The sequence below is a fragment of the Ceraceosorus guamensis genome, assembly GCF_003144195.1.
Source record: "Ceraceosorus guamensis strain MCA 4658 unplaced genomic scaffold IE81scaffold_30, whole genome shotgun sequence".
Lineage (NCBI taxonomy): Eukaryota > Fungi > Basidiomycota > Exobasidiomycetes > Ceraceosorales > Ceraceosoraceae > Ceraceosorus > Ceraceosorus guamensis.
This window is the reverse complement of record NW_020290025.1, coordinates 198,825-218,240: the sequence shown is the minus strand read 5'-3', so window position 1 is coordinate 218,240 and position 19,416 is coordinate 198,825. Positions and strand designations below refer to the sequence as shown.

Here is a 19,416-nt window from a genome sequence, read left to right as displayed (position 1 = left end):
TGCGGTCAGGATTGCGTGCGCAGCCAGCATACACCCGTGCGGATGATGACCTAGCTGGGACGATTCGGCGACTTGCCGGCAACCAGCAAGGCTGACAGGCAAGGTAGCTCATTCAAACGCATCTCGGTACAACACAGCCTGCCAGACTATATATTCACGATTATACATCACACTTTGCTGTTCTTCTACTGATCACGAATCTCTGCACGAGCATCGGGCAAGCACGCGAGATAGCTGGCACGGGTCTTGAATCATCACGCCGATTCAACACCACCGGTACGTTTCCCATGGGGTCTGATTACAGTCACGCCACCAGAGCCGTTTTGTATATGACCACAATGCAATGCTTCCAAGGAGTGCGAGTATGCGGCGTCTCCTGATGACACGACCGCACGTCAGAGATCCTTGTGAGCCTTGCCGCCCTCGGGGATGGACACAAAGAGGGGAAGCGTGACGGCATTCAGCCTTCGGAAGATCTGCAAGCAAGACCAGGAACGGGTGATTCTCGGTGCATGTCAGCATCGTCCACGTCTCAGCAAGCGTTTGTGGAACAAATGTAAAGCACTCACGTATGTCAGAGGGTTCGAGCCGATCTCATTGTGGCCCCATCTGTCCTGAAAGTGCACAATCTTTCCATCCTTGTCCAATTTCATCACCACGGTGCTCTGCGGTCCAATCACCGGGCTTGAAATTGAGCCATCGAGTAAATTTGGTTCTTGACGCTCTACATCTGCACACTCACATCCATTATTTTCTCAAAGCTGCCGATCTTGTACCTGTGGACGAGATCGAAGGCGTCGGCACAGCGTATCGTTCGCAGCAGCAGATGGTAACAGCGATCGGACTCTACACTCACCACTGCTTTTGCGCATATCTAATCTCGTCCGGCTTCACGCTCTCGATCTACGAGGAGAAAGAATGATCCGCTCAGCACTGCACCCATTCTCTCGCGAGAAAGCCCACGAAACCTGTTGCATCACCAGACACGAAGAAGAGTTGCCCCATGGCGGTGCGTGTGGGCCTCCTCTCCAGATCCCTCGCGACTCACGTGCCAAGCTCGCAGCTCGCTACCAGCAAAGGCCTTGGCCATGCCGTACCATTGCGCCTTGTACTGCCTCGCACCCACAGCGTAGCAGATAGGATCCTCAAAAATGGCATCTGGCGACCATTTCAAAAAGTGCGCGGGCGTAGGTTTGCAGCTGAACAGCTGTGTAGAGCACGTGCATTTGATTGGGGAGGGGCAATGTCAATGTCAGTGGAGTGGAGCGCATCCCGAAAGGGCGCGACAGCACGCAGCGTATCCAGGCTCACATCTTGCACCGACTTGATCAGCTCTTCAGACTTCCCATCCACCTGTTGTCCCTCGGCCATATTGACCTTGCTAGAAGTGGAGAAGTGTTTTTGAGGAGGCAAAGAGCCGAAGGTGCACGTCGTGATGATTGAGGCGACGGTTGGTTTTGCGCCAGCGACCAGGAAAGGGGTGGCGAGAGAGAGCAGAGAGAGGGAGAGAAGAGGGCGCGACTTGCAAGAGACGCGCATATAGACGCTGAAATCGTTTGCGATTGGCGGCAGCAATAGCTTCGGCGTGCTGATGAAGAAGTTGATGTGACGAGTACAGCAAGCAGAGTCGCCGAGTGGAGAGATGGAGAGCGTGACAGCAGAGAGGTGAGTTGCTCGATCCGTGCTGATAACATGCGCCCTCCAGCTTCATTTGCGGTTCAAATCAGGTGCGAGGCGTTTGCTTAGGTACTCACCTCTCTTGTGTGAGCACGTGCTAGCCGACGACGAACTTCCCCTTGCGCATGCAAATCTCTGCAATTGAATGCAACTTGAGTTCTTGATTCCCGATTCAATTCACGATACAATCCCCTGATTCACTCACTGACCGACTCTTGCTTCATCGATGCGTTTACGTGTGCGAGAGGTTGCTTCGGGGTAAGCTGCAAAGTATATACCGGTAACGGCACCGCGGAGCTGCAGCCAGCATCATAGGTCCACGAACCGCGTGATCAATAAATTTCAATCACGAATCACGAATGGGGCTGTGCGCGCGCGTCAACAAGTCGTGGGTACGTCATATATATTCGTGGGTTAGATCCTCGATCACCGCGCATACGAGGTGCGCGCGACGTGCCGCGGCCAAAACGTTCAATTCAATTCGATGCAATTCAATTCAATTCAATTCAACAACGCGGCGCGAGCAGAAATCGCGCGACTGCTCATCTCCTATGTATACATATAAACACAGGTGCTAGACTCGCTCAAGATTCTGCTTAGGCGAGAGAGGACCTTGATCATCACGATGCGGTCACATGAGTGAGTGACTCGATGCGGTATGATTCTTTCACATTCACGTGATTGGTCATCGGGGCTGCGTGGATGGCAAGCAAGTTCGTGCATCGGGTAATCTGGAAGACAACCATCTCAAGCCCAGAGCGAGCATGGAGAAGCCTTGCATCTGGAAGAAAGACAATTTGAAGCCGCGAGCACACGGGCTAAGAGAAGGAAGTCGTGGTCGGGTGCGGAAGATGGGATGGAATGTGTGAAGAATGTCAAGAAGCGTTGCGAAGGAGAGAACAGAGCGGCTGCTGCTTTTGAAGCCAAGGACAAGGACGATGTGTCTAGCCGCATTCACAATGCGGAAGAAGGAAGGCGCTCAAACCAAAAGGAATAGGGCATGGCAACAGATGGCCTTTTCTCTCTCCTCGTGACATGGTTGCAGGCTTGTGGAGAATCAGCAACTGGCGAAACGCTCCAACCTCAGCTGGCTATCGGTGCCGGCAAGTGCTGCAGGGCTTTTACAAGTCCGCTCGTTGCGCTCCATCCGACCATTTCACTCCACAGTAGCGTCAAACGAGCAGCCGCAGGCAGGCGGCCAGCAGCAGCAGCAGCAGCGGCCCAACGCGTCTTTCGAGTTCTCGTCTTTTTTTATTCTTCCTTCGCTTGCCCGAAGCTTGCTTATCTTGGCAACTCGATGGAGACGGCCACGATGTTTGAAATCATCAGCACCCCGTCGGTGTCAGCTGCTCTTGTGTGAGATCTCGCCGTAAACTCACCTCGGACTTTCTTTCACAGCACACCTCCGGGTCCGGCTGTTGCCCTCAATTGTGCAAGCTCGCGAAAGTGTGCATCACACAGTACGCCCCGTGTCCTCCCTGACGAGTTTCTACACCATCTGCGACACCTCTCCCAATCCTTCGCCGTGCCCCACGAGCTTCCCTTCTTTCTATCATTGCCTTTGATTGAGATGAAAGTGTGCATCGTCGGCTCTGGCTTTTCTGGCCTGAGCACCGCTTCGGTGCTCAAGTACTTTGGACATGACGTAACGATATATGAAGCGGCCACTTCAGCTGGCGGAGTCTGGAGCGACTCTCGAAGATATCCAGGCTTGACGACCCAGAACACCAAGGATACATACGCGCTTTCCAGCTTGCCGATGCCGAAGCATTACCCCGAATGGCCGACGGGCGAACAGGTGTGCGAATACCTTCATGCGTATGCGGATCAGCACGATCTCAAGAGCAGAATGAGACTAGGAACAAGAGTGGTGGAGACGAGAAGGTTAAAGAGAAGCACGGCGGAGCTGGTGGATCATCAAGTAGAAGGTGGACTGGCACCGGTCAAATGGCAAGTCGTCGATCAGCACGGACAAGCGGAAGATTTCGATCACATTGTCATTTGCACTGGTACCTTTGATCAACCGCACCTTCCCAACTTGAAGGGTAAGGAGGAATTCGAGGCAAACGGTGGACAAGTGCTGCACTCCAGCCAAGTCCATGATAGCAAGACATTGAAAGGCAAAAAGGTTGTGTAAGTGCGAGATGAGACGGCCTGCTGAACCAAGTGCTGCAGTTGCTCATGAGCATTGCGCTGCTTCACAGCGTACTGGGCTACGGCAAATCATCGCACGATCTTGCTTACGCGGCTTCGCTGGCTCCAGCAGCCTCAGTCACGCTGGTAGCCAAACGCCTACTGCACAAGCTCCCACGCAAGCTCGGAGGGGTTTTACCATACAAGTACTTGCTTCTCACGCGATTAGGCGAAGCCTTGTTCCCCTACATTCGTATCACGAATCCCTTCGAAAAGGCTTTGCATCACGGTCCGCTGAGGTGGTTGAGGGAGGCTATGCTAGGCAGCATTTCTTCCCTGGTCCGCTTTCAGCTCGGACTGGGCAGCTTGGGACTAGTGCCGCCCACTCCATTCGAAGAGATTGCGTGCGCCAAGATCAGTCTTGCCACTCCTCACTTCTTCAGCAGTGTCAAGCGAGGCGACATAGACGTCAAGGCGCCTTATCGTATCCAGAGGCTGGCAAAGGGGACGATCACTATCTACCCAATCAGCTCCGAGAGGAGCTCAAAAGCCGACGACAGCAATCCCACGCGTCCCGTCGCGGACGGCGTCGAGTCCAAAGCGTCCGCTGGAGCCAGCGAGACGACACTCGACGCCGATGTGATCATTTGCGGTACAGGTTGGGAACAGAATGCGCCCACTTTTCTGCCGCAAGACGTGCAAGAGAGTCTTTTGGACGACTCCGGAAATTGGGTCCTCTATCGTAGAGTCTTGCCATGTTCTCCGCTGGCGTCAGGCATCACTTTCAACGGTTTCAGCTCCTCTCTGTTCTGTCCAACATCCTCAGAAGCAGTGGCGCTTTGGATCGCAGCGTACTTATCTCAAGGAAGGAGAATGTTGCCTTCTTCCAACCTGTCTCGCGAAGCCCAACTGGACATCTTGCGCACCAAAGCCGAATTGGATCTCGAGTGGCTCGGGGAGAGATCGGGCGGTCATCATGCACGAGGCACAAACGTTGTCCCCTTCTCCCTCCACACCATCGACGAGCTATTGGCTGACGCGGGCGTCGGACTCAGCCTGTGGAACAGGTTGAAAGAATGGCTCTTACCCATTAACCCAAGCGCATACAAAGACCTTGCTCCAAGACTGAGACAACGCCTCGAAAGTCTCCAAGCGCCTGAACAGGGCAAAAAGACTATTTAAAGCACCTCTGTGTCGCTCTGCCAAAACAGGGTGCAATCGCTTATACCATGCATCCAGCGCGGCTCAGATATTTCCCTCTGCTTTGGGAACGTGCAGCAATATCGCAGCGCTGCGCAGCGCAACAAGCTATGCTAGCATCCACGATTCAGCTATACGTTGCGAGATTGTACAAATATGCATTTTTGGCACAAACGGAATAGAATGAAAGAGAGCCCTTCGCAATAGGCGTATGAATGGGGTCACCGAGGCATAGACCCGCTAGCCATCTCTTCCAAATTCCGAATCAAGCCATCAAATTCCTCCTGCATTTCTTCGTCTTCGATCATCGATCCGAACATGCGTGTATTGTGAAGGCGTTCCAAAAAGAGCTGCACAAGGCGCACAATCCGAATCAGCTTTGCATCATCTTTTCAATTACCGCACTGAGGGCTCACCTCTTTCCAATCCTCTCCATACTTGCCAGACGGCGGACCAACGGATGCTGTAGCGACCAGGGGCGGCGGCGGCGGCAAGAGTAGCACCGCAGCATCCGCAGCGGCCGTCTTCCCCCCTTTTGGCGCGGCGACCTCGCCGCCAGCATTCGTGTTCTTCTTGGAAGGTCTGCCACGTTTCTTTTTGGGGGGCATGGGATTCTCAGGAGGAGGAGGCGTTCCCAGACCGTCGTACATAGTGATTTCTTTTTCCGGTCCGCTAGAAGCTTTTGGTTTGTTTTTGCTGCCCTTCGGTCTGCCCTTTTTGCGAGATGCAGCTACCTCTGGTTCAGGTTCCGGAGGAGGTGCCGGAGCTGCTGCCGCCGCGCCCTTGCCAGACCGAGCCTTTTTCCTGCCATTTTGCTTTGCAGCTGCGGCAGGTGCGGGCTTTGGAGCAGACGGCACCGGAGCTGGAGCGGGCTCCACCTCCGCAGCTGCCTTTCGCTTCCTCTTAGGTACGCCTTTGGCAGGTGCTGCTGCGGTAAGAGGTGCGGGAGGCTGGACAGGTGTGGCCACTACCTCGGGCATACGGACGGGCGCAGGCTTTCGTGGCTTAGGCGCTCTCTTCGACTTGATCGGTGCGACGTCGGCAACGGGGCTAGGGGCACCGATAGATTCTGCAGCGTAGGTTGGAGAAGCGACGTGAGGATGGGATCCCAACATTGGCCCTCCTAACGACATCATATGACTGGCTGAATCGCCGCTATTTGTCTGCCTGTGGACGTCGTGCGGAGATATGAACGGTTGCTGCTGCTGTTGGTGCTGCGAAGCGTCATTCCGAGATTGACTGCGTGATGAAGGGTTGGCGTTGGCGTTGGCGTTGGATACGTTCTGCGACCATTGAGCTTGGCCTGCGGAATTAGTGTACAGACCTGCAGATAGGCTCGATTGCCCGTACATCTGGTGCGGCTGCTGCTGTTGCTGATAACCGTGTTGCTGCTGCTGCGCGCTTGAGGAGGTACGACCGGACTGGGTGAGAGGCGAGAGGATCTCACTGTCAGCTCCAGCATCGTAGAGCGCAGCTCGTGCAGAGCATTCGCCAGCGGAAATGAGCCATTAATCAGCGCCACATCCCGCTACCACGACGCCAAGCGCTGAGTAAGCTGGAATTGGCGTTCGATGATTTGCGCGATCCGGTCGAGACCGCCCCAGCGATGCAATGCTCGCTTGGCAGAGCCGACGACTCCTTACTCTTTCCCTCACATCGCACCGCATCGCGCGCATCGCGTTCTTTCTTTCTCTCTCTCCCACACATACATAGATATACCCTTCCCCCCTCTCTCTTAGAGCAACCACCTACTTCCTCTTGCACTCACACTTGCCACGCTATTCGAAAACGCGGCGGATCCCGGAAGTTGCAGGTTGCGAATCAAGTGATTGACTTCCGCAGAGCTAGGAGCATGGTGATCCGATGCTTGGTGCATCGCATTCTTAGATCTTCCATCTTGCCAAGCCGCGTTGGAGTAAGCTTGCGATGCATTCGCGTGATGAGAGGAAGGCTGCTGTTGATACTGATGAGACCATGAATTGTTCGCGCTGTTGGTGTTGCTTTGTTGAGCATGGTGGGTACCGTGATGGCTTTGATTGGCGGATGAGCCGGAAGGGTAGGATGAGCTGTTGTGAGCGCGCGACCAATCCCCTCCTGCTGCTGCTGCTGCTCCTCCTCCTCCTGCTCCCCCGCCGTACGAGTTGGAATTGTAGTAGCTCATCTCGCGCAACAATGCGGTACGGTGCAACGCCGCTTACGAGCATCTGTCCCGATGGGTGATGTAGGGATCACAACGTTTGGTGGCACCTGTGTGAGCGCAAACGCTTCCTCGAGAGTGTATCACAGCTGGCAAATCACTCGGCGATCGCAGAAACGGTGTGTAGAGGCATGTATGCTCTGCCCTCGCAGCGACGTCCGGTATCGTAGGCGCCTGGCTCGAACAAGTCCCTTTGCTGCAAATTCTTGACAAGCGTATAGAATCGCCGCACTAATGGCAAGACAGGCGCAACTCGACTGCTTGGCCGATGCCCTCGCGCGTGAAGGACCTGCAGTCTCGAGTGATCGCCAAAGCTGCTCCACGTTCGGATCTCGAGTTGCGATGGTCGAGATTTTGTCTGCTGATGATGATGATCATGGACTTGGGATGGCTAACAGCGCGCAGCGAAGACGCGTACGTTGATGTGAACTTGGCGCGCGTCGTGCGCCGGCGTGCTCACGCTTTCCTCGATCGTCTCCACACATGCACAGTATACTCATACGCGCCGGCCCGACTCGCATGAGCGATGCCACATTCGTGTCTCAGGATAGAACGTTGCACTGCTTCAAGTGAATCGTACCCGTCGTGTCTAGAACTGAGCATCAGACAGTGAAGAAGCGAGCCATGAAAAGATTGCCAGAGTGGGATGCTTCGTGGCGAACAAAGAACAAAGTAAAAGTCCTTTGTGCAGGCCGGGGTCACCTAGATACAAGCGATGCGGAGGTGGTGACACAGGTGGCGGAGCTTCCAAAATTGCCGTCGTCGGTCGTGGCAGCGTTCATGAAGTCCCGCGCAGCTGCGCAGTGTAGGTACACGTCGGTCGGGCTGCTTCGTGCCCCGCCCTCACACAACACGGCCACAGCTGTCCCATCTCAATCGACATCCATCGTATTCTCCTTCTTCTTGCGTCGAGACTTTGCTTTTGTGCTCGCAGCTTGACCTGGCGCAGGCGGAGCGCCACTTGTTGAGCGAGTGAGGGAGAATGTCAGATTGGCAAACGCGCGTCTGCTGCCAGGCAAGCAATGAGCCTTGCATACACTCACCTTGTGATGGTGGCAACAGTGGCTTTGCCTTTGCCCTTTTTCTGCGAAGCAGTATCCTCTGCTTGCAAGCGTTGCGCGAGAGACAATGGAGCAATCCTACTACCAAGACCTGTCGATGCGGCTCCTCCTTTACCCTTGCGGGGTCCCAGGCCTTGAGTCGCTTGGATGATCGCAGTCTTGCCTTTGCCCGCCACGCCAGTCCTTGCTCCAGTTTTGGCAATCAACGCTGCCCTCTTGTCCAATGCTTGCTTTTTCTGCAACGCTCTCAGCTCGCCAGCATTCATCAATCTTTGAGACAAGGACCCGGTTGCCTGAACCTTTGCCCCCCTTCCTCCTTGATCCTGCACTTGCACCTTGCCGGGATTGCGAGGTCCCGTGGGCGGGCGCGCTGCGCTTGCATTGTTTCCACTCTGGTTGCGCGAGGTACCGCTTCTGGCACTACCCTCTATCGATCGGCTTCTGTCTTGCTGCTGATGTTGAGGCATTCGTGGCGCAGGCTCGGCAGCTCTTCCCACACCTGCATTGGCAAGCATGCGACTTGCCGAGCTTATTGGAGGTCCGCAAAGTCCAACTGTCAAAATTCTACCATCCGCTAACGCTTTGTCCAAAGTCTTGACCGCTTCTCTGGCCTCTGCATTGTCGTTGAAAGCGACGTAGTACGCGACGCTCGGGTGGTTCGGTCCCGGTGGTTCCCTTTTTTGAACAGTCAGCACCTTGCCATACTGACGAAAGGTCGAATCGACATCGGCTGCTGAAGTGCCCAAAAGCAGATTAGAGACGAGAACCCATGTTGGGCCAGAGTAGCCTCTGATCGAAAGCTGTGTAGGCGGAAAGGTTCCTTTGCTAGCTGTGAACGATGGAGCATGCAAAGCGGCACCACAAAGCTCATCAGTGATTGTCGATTGCCTAAGATGCGACGGTAGTTTGAGTTTATCACGCACCCTCATCCCCTTGGTACCGGTCGTGTTCCCAGTTCGCATCACTCTCTCTGGCACCACCGCGATTCTGATTTTGCGAGCTACTTCTCCTTTCCGCGTCAGGGCGCTGCAAGTAGGATGAGGGCATAGGACACAAGTGATGAGTGTGAAGCTCGCACGACAAGTGCGCGTGCATTCGGCTGGGACTACAAGCGTGCCACTCACTGCGTAAGGTGCGCTCCTGGCTCCAGCAGAGATGCGCCTGTTGCTCTGTGGTCCGCTCGTTCGGCGCGACATGATGACGCACGCACCTTGTTCGCCCCAGAGCGTATGACCAGGTGCAGTGAGGACCGGTGAATCAAGCCGCGGCGCTATGCCGATACCGAGCGGAGATGATAAGGAGCGAAGCTAAGCTGAGGCTCAAGCCTTGCTTCCGTCAAACAGTCGATGAAGGAATCGTGACTGACTGGGCGGTGATGGAGGTGTCCGTCACCACGAGAGCTCGTCGATACGTGGCCGTGCACGAGACGCGGCTCTTCTCAGCACCCTCTTCGTCTCTCACGCACCCCGAGGAAACTTCACGTGCGGGCGCGCATCGGAACGCCTGTGCCCACGCGCAAGCGCGCAACGCGGAGCAAGCTGCTGCTGTGCACGCATTCAAGACTCAAAACTGATGAGCTTGCCTGCATCCTCGCTCGACGTCGCGTCGCAAAAGGGAGCTCATCACTTGCACATCGTAAGAGTCATCCACCGAGAAGGCAAATCCAGCGATCATGGCTGTGTACGCACACCAACCGCTATCATTGATGCTGCCTTCGAACACAGACCAGGATTCCCGCAGGGCTATCGTCTACCGAATGCAACACTGGTGAAAATTTTGAACGGCAGCTCAGCTGCACCCAAGCGTAGATCGCGCACAAAGGCTGATCAAGTGGTCAAACGCACGTACGAGCGCATTGAAAATTCTCTCGAGCATTCACTGTTCGCAGGAGAAGCGATGTGCACGCAGAAGCATCCAAAGAATTAGGGGCGAGAGACATGATGGGTCTGAAACAGAGAGGCATAATGATCACCTCGGCGCATGTCCATTCCACTGCTGTCCATATCCAGCACCATGATGTCCTGGATGCGGCGTTTGACCAACACTCACGTGATGTCCCTTCGGAAACAGACCTCCAGCCTGATGAGGACTGTATCCCTGCGAATCCCGTTGCAACGTCGAGTGTCCATTTTGATGCGGAGCGTGAGGCCAATACCCTTGCTGAGCGGCAGCAGCACCCGGTTGCTGATTCGCCTGGAAGTACGCGCCCGACGAGCTTTGCTGCGCTCCTGCCTGATACACATTTTGTTGCGTCTGTTGCGGCACGCCCTGCCATGATGCATGTTGTTGAGAAGCGTGCAGTTGTGCCTGGCCGTACGTGGTCTGGTTCGCTGGATGAGGAGTGCCGTAGTATTGCTGCTGCTGCTGCTGCTGCTGCCAGGCGCCATACCCTTGCGCGCTCCAATGAGGATTCGAGTTCGGCGCTGGACCGGCAGGCCCCGATTGCCCTGGGATGCTCCATTGACCGTAGAACAGAGGATTTACGGCAGCCCCAGGTGGCGGGCCAGGGTTAGCGTGGTGGCGCGGCTGCGGCTGCTGCCGCTGCTGTTGGAGCAGCGCCTCGTGGTGAGCTAGGCCTTGCAAGGCGCCCCCTTGTGGTGCACTTATGCCAGCGCTTGGTCCTGATACGCCGGTAAAGGCTGGCTGGCCAAATTTGCTGGGTCCTGTAGCCTGCGGCGCGGCATCGTCGTAAGGTAATGGCATAGCCCGCGGATCCGGCCCGTTTGAGCCACCTCCAAATCTCAAGGGAGGCAAAGTGCTCGGGACTGCATCGAAATCGGGTCTTGAGGGCAGCGCGGCTGGTCCAATGGATTGGTGGACCAGGGATCCATTCCCTCTAGCATTATCTCCTCTGCCCTTCCGTTTCTTGTTTTTCTTTCCCGCCGACATATTGGAGCCGTTCAAAGCATTGATGCCCGCAAGCCGTTGTGCCTTTTCTTGTTTCTTGTTCTTCCTGAACTCAGCTTCCGCCTCATCATCCGAGAATTCTCTCTCTTCATCTCCGACTTCTTCGTCAAAAAAGTTGCTAGCATCCGAGCCTTTTTCGCGTCGAAGCAGTTGGGTGAGCGCATATGTACTGTGCTGAGGAACGTAGCTGACCTGTGTGCCCGGGACGGTACCGGTCGGCAGTGCTGAAGCTGTAGAGAATCTGACGGCGTAGAGCGGCGCCAGGATGGAGCCAAAAGTCTCGTACACCTGCCGTGCGAGGGACATCAGCTCTATGTGACGTGCAGGGCGTGCCTCTGAGCGACCAAATCCCATCACTCACCCTTCCAAGCACCCGTCGGTCTTCGAATGCGATGGTGCTTCCCGAGTCGAGCACGCTGTACTCTCCGTCCGCCTCGCCCTCTGTCCCAGCCATGTCGCGCGGACGATAAGGTTCTGGTCTCATCCACTTGGGCACAGCATGATGCTCTTGCTGAGCTGGCGTCCCTCTAGCCGCATTCTGTTTCGCAACATCATGCGCCACGATGACCACACCGTCGACGATGCTGTGGATCGACCCTAGTGGTCGCATTTCCAGATCATCAGGCACACTCTCAAAAGCTGCCTGTTCCGACTCGTATGGCTCCGACTCGTGAGCGGTCGTGGGTCCCGTAAGCGAACCAGCTTCCTTGCGCGGTCCGTCATCAGAGTCGTCAGAGTCGTACTGAGCGACCGCTTGTTTCCTCACCTGCCTGAGCGCCCCAGTCGTGGTGGAGGATGAAGATGAGGATGACGATGAAGCCGAGGATGACGAAGAAGAGGAGGAAGAGGAGGAGGAAGAACTCGAGCTTGATGCATCACTGTCGCCTTCGCTTTCATTCAGAGCAATATTAGCGCTCGGCTCTCCACGCCTTCTGCGCTTGCGCTTCCTACTCGGGGGCAAAGCTGCTGGTAAACCGACAGGCTCGCCCATTGCCGTCAGAGCTCTATTCAGCATCGCCGTCGCTGCTGCATCTTCGTCATCGTCGACTGGGTCACCCAGCCTACTTGACTGTTCATTCGAGCGGGGATCAGTCTGCGCCTCTGATGAGACCGCTTTCCCTGCGGCCGTGTCCACCGGCTCTGATTGGTCCTTCTCCCCATCAGAAGTATCCATTGTTTGTGGTACCTCGTAATCCAGTCCCGGAGGCAGCTGCGCTCGTGTGCCGCGTGCTGCGAGCACAGCGGCTCTCAAACGTTCCAGCTCGTCGTCGTTTGCGCCATCCGCGCTGGCGGACGCTTGTCGCGCCGCCTGAGTAGAGCCAGCAGCGCCGCTATCAATTATTTGCCGGACGTCATCGGGAAGCAGATCTGAGCTTTGGGTGGGATCGATGGAGGCAGCTTGGAACTGCGATGATGAAGATTGGGGGGGAAATTGTGGGCTTGTAGCTACGGGTATCGCTTGAGCAGCAAGATGACCTTCTTCGTCTGCCCGCGTCGAGGCGGCACTGGTGGTGGCTCCACCTCCAAGGGCGGCAGCTGCATTGCTGCCTTCCACCCCTGGAAGCACCTTTGGTGCGTCCGCAGGGCTGCCGCTTGCCTCGTGTATCACAGCGGCCTTTCCATCCATCTTGGTGCCGTATTTCGAGCAATGAGTGCGATTCGCAACGGCGGAGGATGCAAATGATCGCCTGGAAGGTTGGACTCGCAAGACTGCTCATGCAATCACGAATCGCGAAACACCCGCGGTGGAACCGAACCGCGCATCAAATTTCCAAAAAAATTGTCAAAATCGTTCGCGCCGAGAATCGTTGCGCGTCCCACTCAAAGCATCGACGGCTCACAGCAGTTGCAAAAGCTCTTGACTTGGCACAAAGGCTAGCATACCGCGCTTTCCTCAAAAAACGCAAAATTTGGTTCACTCGGCGAGTCAGCAAAACGGTCAAAAGTCGAGCAAGAATCGCGCGAATTGTTGAATAAACAACCAAATCTGCCGCTCCTTCAAAGACTCGCAGTTGCGAATGTCTAGCACGATCCAGCGGCACTGCAGCCACTTGACAAGCCCCACTCCGGTTCTTCGCCCTCCAATCCAGTCACGAGTGCGAAGAGTGTCGCATGCGCAAGTGGGTAGCATGCATCGCTTTCATATCGGTTGTCCACGGTGTGGTCAAATCATTAGGTGAGAGCAGCAACAAATGGAGGATAAAAGGTATGGGCGTGGCCGGGATGAGGCCGGCGGAGCTGAAACAAGGGGCGAAGTGACAAGCACTCGATCGCTAGAAAGAGTGCGTGCGAGTGCAATGTGGGAATTGTCGTGCGTGCGGGTGTGCTGGTGCCGCTGTCGTGTGTGACCAGCATGGCGAAGGATGGTCAAAGGCCCAATGAGCGCGAATGCGCCGCCTTTGCCAAAGCAAGAAGGGTCGACATGGCCTGCCAGGACTCAGATGAGACTGAGCTCCAACGTCCACACTCGTCGCGCCCAGACTCTGATCTTGGTGCCCTTGCCGGACTTGAGCAGCTCAGCTTCTTGCGCCGTCATACCACCTCCTGTGCTCTGCTCCGCCTTCAACAACGTATCGTCGACTGTCGACGTGGGCCCGCTTTCAGTCGTCGATGCTTGCGCCGAATCGACTAGGGGCACAACAACGTCCACACCGTCCCACCAGCATTTGCGCTGTAAGGGTCAAGCGAAGCAAAGAGGATGGCACTAACGTCAGCATCACTCTTCGTGACATCTTTGTGACAGCTGCGACTCACGGCAGGTTTTCGCCAGAAGAGCAGCAACTTTTGCGCCGTTGCGAGCTGGTTCTGGTCGATCTGTATCTCTCCTCCGGCGCCATTAGAAGCCGCCGCGTCCTCCGTGGTAGTGATACCCGTCTTGAGCAGTACGAGTGCGATTGAGGTAATGCAACACCTAGAAGGCTCCACCGCTCTGAATCCCCACGCATCATCACGATTGAAGCCGCTGACGAAGCATGCAAAGGTGTCAAACACAAAAATTGGTGCATTCATCGCTTGCAAACACTCACCTCATGCAGAGCATGTCTATCAGATGCTGTTCGGCCATGTTGTTTTCCTTGCTGACGTTACGTTGTAGCGCAGTAAAGATGCTTTGTCTTCCAATGAGCGCCTCTCCACAGTCCGTCTTGAGTTTGTTCAGTTCGGTCTGAGACAAGGGCTGAGGCTTTGCAGGTCCCTTTTCTTGAGCAGCACCGACTGGTGGCTTGGGCGGGATGGCGAAATATTCCAGCTCCTCTCTCAAAACAATGATAGCTTGCTTGGTCAGTAGTGGGTTTCCTCCTCCTGCGCCCAATTGACCCGCCCCTCCTGGTCCGTATGCGTCCAGTTCGGCACCTGCTTGCAACGCTGAGGGATGCTGCGCTCCCAGAATAGATCGCTTGGAAGGCGCACTCGGCGTGCCGTAGAAGATGTCCTGTGCTGACTTGAAGAATTGCAAGACGTACGACAAGCAGGTCGGATCGAACTTTAGTTGGACGCGAAGGAAAGGGTCAGCGAATGCAGCCTCTTCAGGACAGATGAAGACGCACTGCGACCGCAGCTGCTAGCGATGGCGATGCGATACAGCTTCGAGATTGTCGGTCAACACATGTGCCTGACAAGCAATGAAGCAAGCACGTGGGCAGCTAATGTCGGGCCTGGTGCGGCTCGAGCTCACGAGCGAGAGCACATCCACTGGCAATCCCTCGCACGGGCTGTCTTTCGCCGTGGCCTCGCGCGTGAGCGCGAAGCGACCCCAGAACTCCATCGGACTCATTCTCACGTACGAGCTAGCCGGACTCACATCGACCAAGTAAACCTCCTCTTCGTCATCATCAGCCTCGCTGTCGTCTTCATAGTGGTTTCCTGCTCCTTGCCTGCTGAGTACAAGTCCATTGGGGAACAAGCATAGCAGAACGCTTTCTGGCAAGTTCATCAACGTCTCTCTCTCAATGCTGAACCGCGTGCCTCGAAGGTCTAGCGTTAGCTTGGTCTGCAGAGAAGAAGTTGAGATGTCCCCATCGCCTGAACCCGAAGCTGTCGCTAGCTCGTCCATTTTGGACTGCTTCGACAATAGCCGAGAGTGCTGAGGTTGATTGAGCTCGCACTCGCTTCTCGAAGAGCCGGCTTGCGAGAGATGCTAGCCGCAATCGAAGGCGGCTTGAGCTGATGTCGCCTGGTTCGAGGAGCAATGCGTCGCGTAAGGTAGAAATTGACGGTATAATGACTCGGCTTCAAGGCTTGTGATGCGGCCGAAGAAGTGGGCGCGAGTTGAGCTGTTGAGATACGTGGGTGCGTATGTTTGGAGGTGAAAAGGAGTGGTCGCTGGAGCGCGTGTATACGGCGGCGTAGGGAGCTTCAACGACCTCGACTTCCACCTTCAACTCCAAGTATTCCGTTGCGGGCTTATACCTGTGACTGCTCGAGATGGTGTGCAGCAGCCTATACCGCTACCTACAGTACACGCAGGCGTGGGTCGAGTGTCCGCGATGACCGTGGAGGTGTGACTGGCACTGGACAAGACAACGCGCCTGTAATTGTCCGGAGATCCTGCATAGTGCAGTCACGATCGAGTGCCTGAGCACAGCAGCTCCGCGCTAACACGATGGGGCACATGAGCGCAGCGCGCTCGCAATTGAATTCAACGATTTCAACAAAGTCTATATACAAATTCTTTCTTGGATGCACTTTGACTTGTGACTCCCCACGTGGGAGAAGCACAGAATCATGCCAACAGCCCTTTTCGCGTCCCACTGCGCAGAAATGAAGATTCATGGCGATATCTATATATGAAGGCCGAGGGTACAGTCTTGAGTCAAAGTATGGCATCGGACCGGAAATGCTAATTTGCCCGCATGTTCACATTCTCCCACATGCGTCTGGTAGCGGCGGCAGCGAAATACCGTGTACCGCGCCGGAGAGAAGCTTCGACGCTGCTGCTGATGATGTGTGCACGGCCGTATAGCGGACACTGCATGCGAGTGACAGTCTGAGTCACAAATTGATGACGACCAAACGAGTCTTGTCACGATCAATGCTGTCACTCCGCAACATCACTCATCCTGACTCAGCGTTCGTAACATCTCACTTGCGCCAGAAAAGGTCCGGAATGTCGAACAGTGTCTCTGCGGATGGAGGCGCTGGAGCCAAGGCTCGTCCAGGCCATGCTCGAGGAAGCTCACTCTCGGATGGTATCAACACCATCACTTCTCCATCTGGGCCCAGAGGCCCGGAAGATCCAGCAGTGGCGGGTATTGCCGATGCTTTGGGTGCCAGTGGCAATCCCTCACAAGATGTAGCAGTGACGCCTGCCGCGAAGGGAAAGGCAAAGAGCAAGTCGAAGAAGAAGGGAAAGATGGTCATCGACGATGGAGTGGACCGGAGCAGTAAGGGTGAGTCCGCAGCGGTCAGATGAGGACATGCATGCGGATTGACAAGTATGGCTTCAATTGGACGCTCGCAGGTTTGCTCAGAGATCTGATCACGTTCAGGTGGATGACAGTGCCAGGTGAGTCTTGGCTTTCTAGATCTGAGCTCGAAGCAGCGCTCTCATACCTTGTGTCTCCATCCCGTATCTTTGCACAGCATCATCCTTCAAGATTGCATTCACACTGGCCGCCGTCTACCTCACCCTGGAGTTTGTGCCCGGGTTTTCCGGCACCAACAACCCCTTGGCCCCACTCGTCCGCATCTCTCACCGGGTTCCTCTCACATCGGTCCTAGCAGCCGAGCCATCGCTGATCGGCGAGGCTTTGACCGCTCCAATTCACTCGGGCGTCTCGCCTACTGAAACACCTTCGGCAATCCGATACCAAAAAGGTTACCAGGACCTGGCGTTTGTCGCTTACTACATCGTTGTGTTCAGCTTCATCAGGCAAGCTTCTACTCAGTACCTCTTTCGACCCTTTGCGCTATGGTGGGGCATCAGGAACGAGAGGAAATTGGAGCGCTTCGTGGAACAGGGATATGCTATGCTTTACTGGGGAACTGCCGGCGCATTGGGACTTGTGAGTCACACATGAGAAGAGGTGCTGATGCTCGAGCGAGAAGCAGGCCGGGCCTGCGCTCTGTTGTACCCCTTCGAGCCGTGCTGAACGGCCTCCATTGGCGCTTGCAGTACGTCATGTCCTTCCAAGAGTCTTGGTGGTATAGTAAGTAGTCATATTCAGCCCTCGTCCCTCGCTTTCAGCTGATCTTGAGCTGCATCCAATCTCGAAAGACCTCGAGCACCTTTGGCTGAGTAAGTGGTCACGCAGTTGGAGTCGTAGCTTGACCTAGGATAGACCTCATGTCTGATTGACATGCTGCATTTGCACCGCAAAGAGTATCCTCATTGGCAAATGAGGCCTGAGCTTAAAGCGTACTACCTATTGCAATTGAGCTACTGGTTGCAGCAAGCTCTCGTCATGATTCTTCGCCTCGAAGCCCCACGCAAAGACTACTACGAGCTCATCGTGCACGTAAGTGGATGTGCCTGTCGGCACAGCGAGGCCGTCGCTGACTCTCGAACGCATGTTACGCTCTTGCAGCACCTGGTCACGCTTTGGTTGATCTTTTGGAGCTACTTGATAAACCTTACTATGATCGGGACCGTGAGTGCAGCCTTCGGGCCGTGGAGGAGCAGTGCGATCAGCGCAAGACATGTTGACGCTCTGCAAGACTTTACATCTTTTCAACCTAGACTGTCTTCGTTGTGAGTTTTCTTAAGACAGTAGCGGCAGAGCCCCTGATCGCGGACTGCATCTCTCACCACGCACCATTTCGCTGTCACAGGCCATGGACGTCCCAGACACCTTCCTGGCATTGTCCAAAGCGCTCAGTTACATGGGCATTGAAGCAATCACTATGCCCGTATTTGCCATCTTCATGGGTGAGCCCTTGCTCTTGCATTGTGGAGCGACCGTTCGTCCTGCGCAATGTGGCTACTGACGATATCGCGCTGCTTATGCGCCAACACCTACGCACAGTGGTCTGGACGTGAGTATGACACACAGAGAAGTGGCCTATTTTATGCCCATCCCCGCATCCTCACTCCGCATCCTCACTCGACGACTGTGACGCTTCCTACTCCTCCAGCTATTTCCGTATCTATGAGTCGGCGCGTACGCTCTGGAGCGTTTGGTTCCAATTCGACCTCATACCAGAACACACAAAGGAGTGGAACCCGCCTCAAGGATGGTGGATGGTTTGTGAGTTCTTCAGGCTGGGGCTCTGCGACAACACCGCTCCACAGCCTCTCCGAGACCTTGGCTAACAGCGTCAGACTTCGCCTCGTCAACTATCAGGGTGGATGAAGTACCAGGTGAGCAGGGTTTAAGGAGTACTTCGTGGTCACGTCTTCGCTGATGATGGTCATTCTGTGCTTGCTGCTTTGCGCTCTGATAGGTCTTTGCACCCCTCTTCATTCTCCTTTGTCTAAACCTCTTCTGGTATTTCCTGATGTGGAGGATCATGATCCGGTACGTCTCTTTCTCGATCCGCTCGTGTCAGAGACTGACTTGCTTGTACTCACACGGCCATCTGTCCCTGCAGCGCGCTTGCTGGCGGACCTGCGGAGGATGAGCGAGAGGAGGGAGAGTACGAAGAGGAGGAAGCAGAGAAGGAGAAGGCAAAATCCAAGTAGGGAGACTAGAGTGACCGCTCAGCGTCTTGATTCGGACGAGAATCATGGGTCTGGAATCAGAAACAGCGCATTGTCGAATGCGTCTCGTATTCCGCCAGTCGGCTTCTGCTCTACAGCTGGGCTGTGAACGCGCACACTCTTGCAGCATCTGCTCGTTGTACGTCTGGTCCTATTCCCACTACGAATTGAATTTGGACTTGCACGCACATTACATTTCTTGCCAGAGTTGCCTCCATTGCGGAGTTGAGGGGCGCACACGCCAAGAAGGATAAGAATTTCCGAGCGATGTACGCGATCCAGTACAGTCACGAGTACGATTCAGATGCGGGCTCCCTCCACCTTGCTGTAGGCGCAGCCTCTGTTCACTGTTCCTTTCTGTGTGAGCTGACAGGGATTTGCTTCGCTTGTACAATCACGTCGGCTTGCTCACCTAGCCGCGATGTTGTTGAGCAGTGGTCAGGGCTAAAAGTCCGGAAGTCCGATGTTCGACAACCAGGGAAATTCATTCAGATTCAGATTATGCCAGATGGGACAGGGCGCGCGTGTGGAGTTGTGACTGTGCGCCAAATGCTCCGCACGCGCACGTTCCTAGCGCGTACCTTCCAGCCGGCATCTCTTGGGTT

At 55.3% G+C, this 19,416-nt stretch overlaps 7 protein-coding genes across 7 annotated transcripts; 2 read left to right on the top strand and 5 right to left on the bottom strand.

The window, feature by feature from the left end:
• Positions 1-238: 238 nt before the first annotated feature.
• IE81DRAFT_323574 (hypothetical protein) lies at positions 239-1,786 on the bottom strand. Its single transcript, XM_025513990.1, has 6 exons — positions 1,312-1,786; positions 1,049-1,207; positions 857-903; positions 743-776; positions 570-665; positions 239-476 (listed from the first exon to the last, which is right to left on the bottom strand). The coding sequence occupies exons 1-6, from the start codon at positions 1,537-1,539 to the stop codon at positions 396-398; spliced, it is 645 nt and encodes a 214-aa protein (XP_025369572.1). The 5' UTR covers positions 1,540-1,786; the 3' UTR covers positions 239-395.
• Positions 1,787-3,000: 1,214 nt separating this feature from the next.
• IE81DRAFT_337451 (FAD/NAD(P)-binding domain-containing protein) lies at positions 3,001-5,331 on the top strand. The gene is made up of 2 exons (XM_025515507.1): positions 3,001-3,810; positions 3,882-5,331. Exons 1-2 carry the CDS (start codon positions 3,248-3,250, stop codon positions 4,990-4,992), a joined length of 1,674 nt encoding a protein of 557 aa, XP_025369571.1. The 5' UTR covers positions 3,001-3,247; the 3' UTR covers positions 4,993-5,331.
• IE81DRAFT_323571 (hypothetical protein) lies at positions 5,132-7,584 on the bottom strand. Its single transcript, XM_025513989.1, has 3 exons — positions 6,779-7,584; positions 5,427-6,431; positions 5,132-5,360 (listed from the first exon to the last, which is right to left on the bottom strand). Exons 1-3 carry the CDS (start codon positions 7,169-7,171, stop codon positions 5,232-5,234), a joined length of 1,527 nt encoding a protein of 508 aa, XP_025369570.1. The 5' UTR covers positions 7,172-7,584; the 3' UTR covers positions 5,132-5,231.
• Positions 7,585-7,762: 178 nt separating this feature from the next.
• IE81DRAFT_323570 (hypothetical protein) lies at positions 7,763-9,668 on the bottom strand. Its single transcript, XM_025513988.1, has 4 exons — positions 9,393-9,668; positions 9,192-9,294; positions 8,251-9,097; positions 7,763-8,167 (listed from the first exon to the last, which is right to left on the bottom strand). The coding sequence occupies exons 1-4, from the start codon at positions 9,462-9,464 to the stop codon at positions 8,080-8,082; spliced, it is 1,110 nt and encodes a 369-aa protein (XP_025369569.1). The 5' UTR covers positions 9,465-9,668; the 3' UTR covers positions 7,763-8,079.
• Positions 9,669-10,100: 432 nt separating this feature from the next.
• IE81DRAFT_323569 (NAF1-domain-containing protein) lies at positions 10,101-12,843 on the bottom strand. The gene is made up of 2 exons (XM_025513987.1): positions 11,537-12,843; positions 10,101-11,463 (listed from the first exon to the last, which is right to left on the bottom strand). The coding sequence occupies exons 1-2, from the start codon at positions 12,800-12,802 to the stop codon at positions 10,237-10,239; spliced, it is 2,493 nt and encodes an 830-aa protein (XP_025369568.1). The 5' UTR covers positions 12,803-12,843; the 3' UTR covers positions 10,101-10,236.
• A 616-nt stretch (positions 12,844-13,459) lies between these two features.
• On the bottom strand, positions 13,460-15,423 carry IE81DRAFT_136024 (hypothetical protein). The gene is made up of 4 exons (XM_025510304.1): positions 14,975-15,423; positions 14,202-14,656; positions 13,930-14,137; positions 13,460-13,846 (listed from the first exon to the last, which is right to left on the bottom strand). Exons 1-4 carry the CDS (start codon positions 15,224-15,226, stop codon positions 13,613-13,615), a joined length of 1,149 nt encoding a protein of 382 aa, XP_025369567.1. The 5' UTR covers positions 15,227-15,423; the 3' UTR covers positions 13,460-13,612.
• Positions 15,424-16,005: 582 nt separating this feature from the next.
• Positions 16,006-19,122, top strand: IE81DRAFT_323566 (LAG1-domain-containing protein). The gene is made up of 14 exons (XM_025513986.1): positions 16,006-16,562; positions 16,634-16,678; positions 16,756-17,177; positions 17,288-17,321; positions 17,390-17,410; positions 17,494-17,630; positions 17,700-17,762; positions 17,852-17,863; positions 17,944-18,040; positions 18,138-18,147; positions 18,247-18,359; positions 18,456-18,472; positions 18,556-18,629; positions 18,703-19,122. The coding sequence occupies exons 1-14, from the start codon at positions 16,280-16,282 to the stop codon at positions 18,791-18,793; spliced, it is 1,419 nt and encodes a 472-aa protein (XP_025369566.1). The 5' UTR covers positions 16,006-16,279; the 3' UTR covers positions 18,794-19,122.
• Positions 19,123-19,416: the final 294 nt, after the last annotated feature.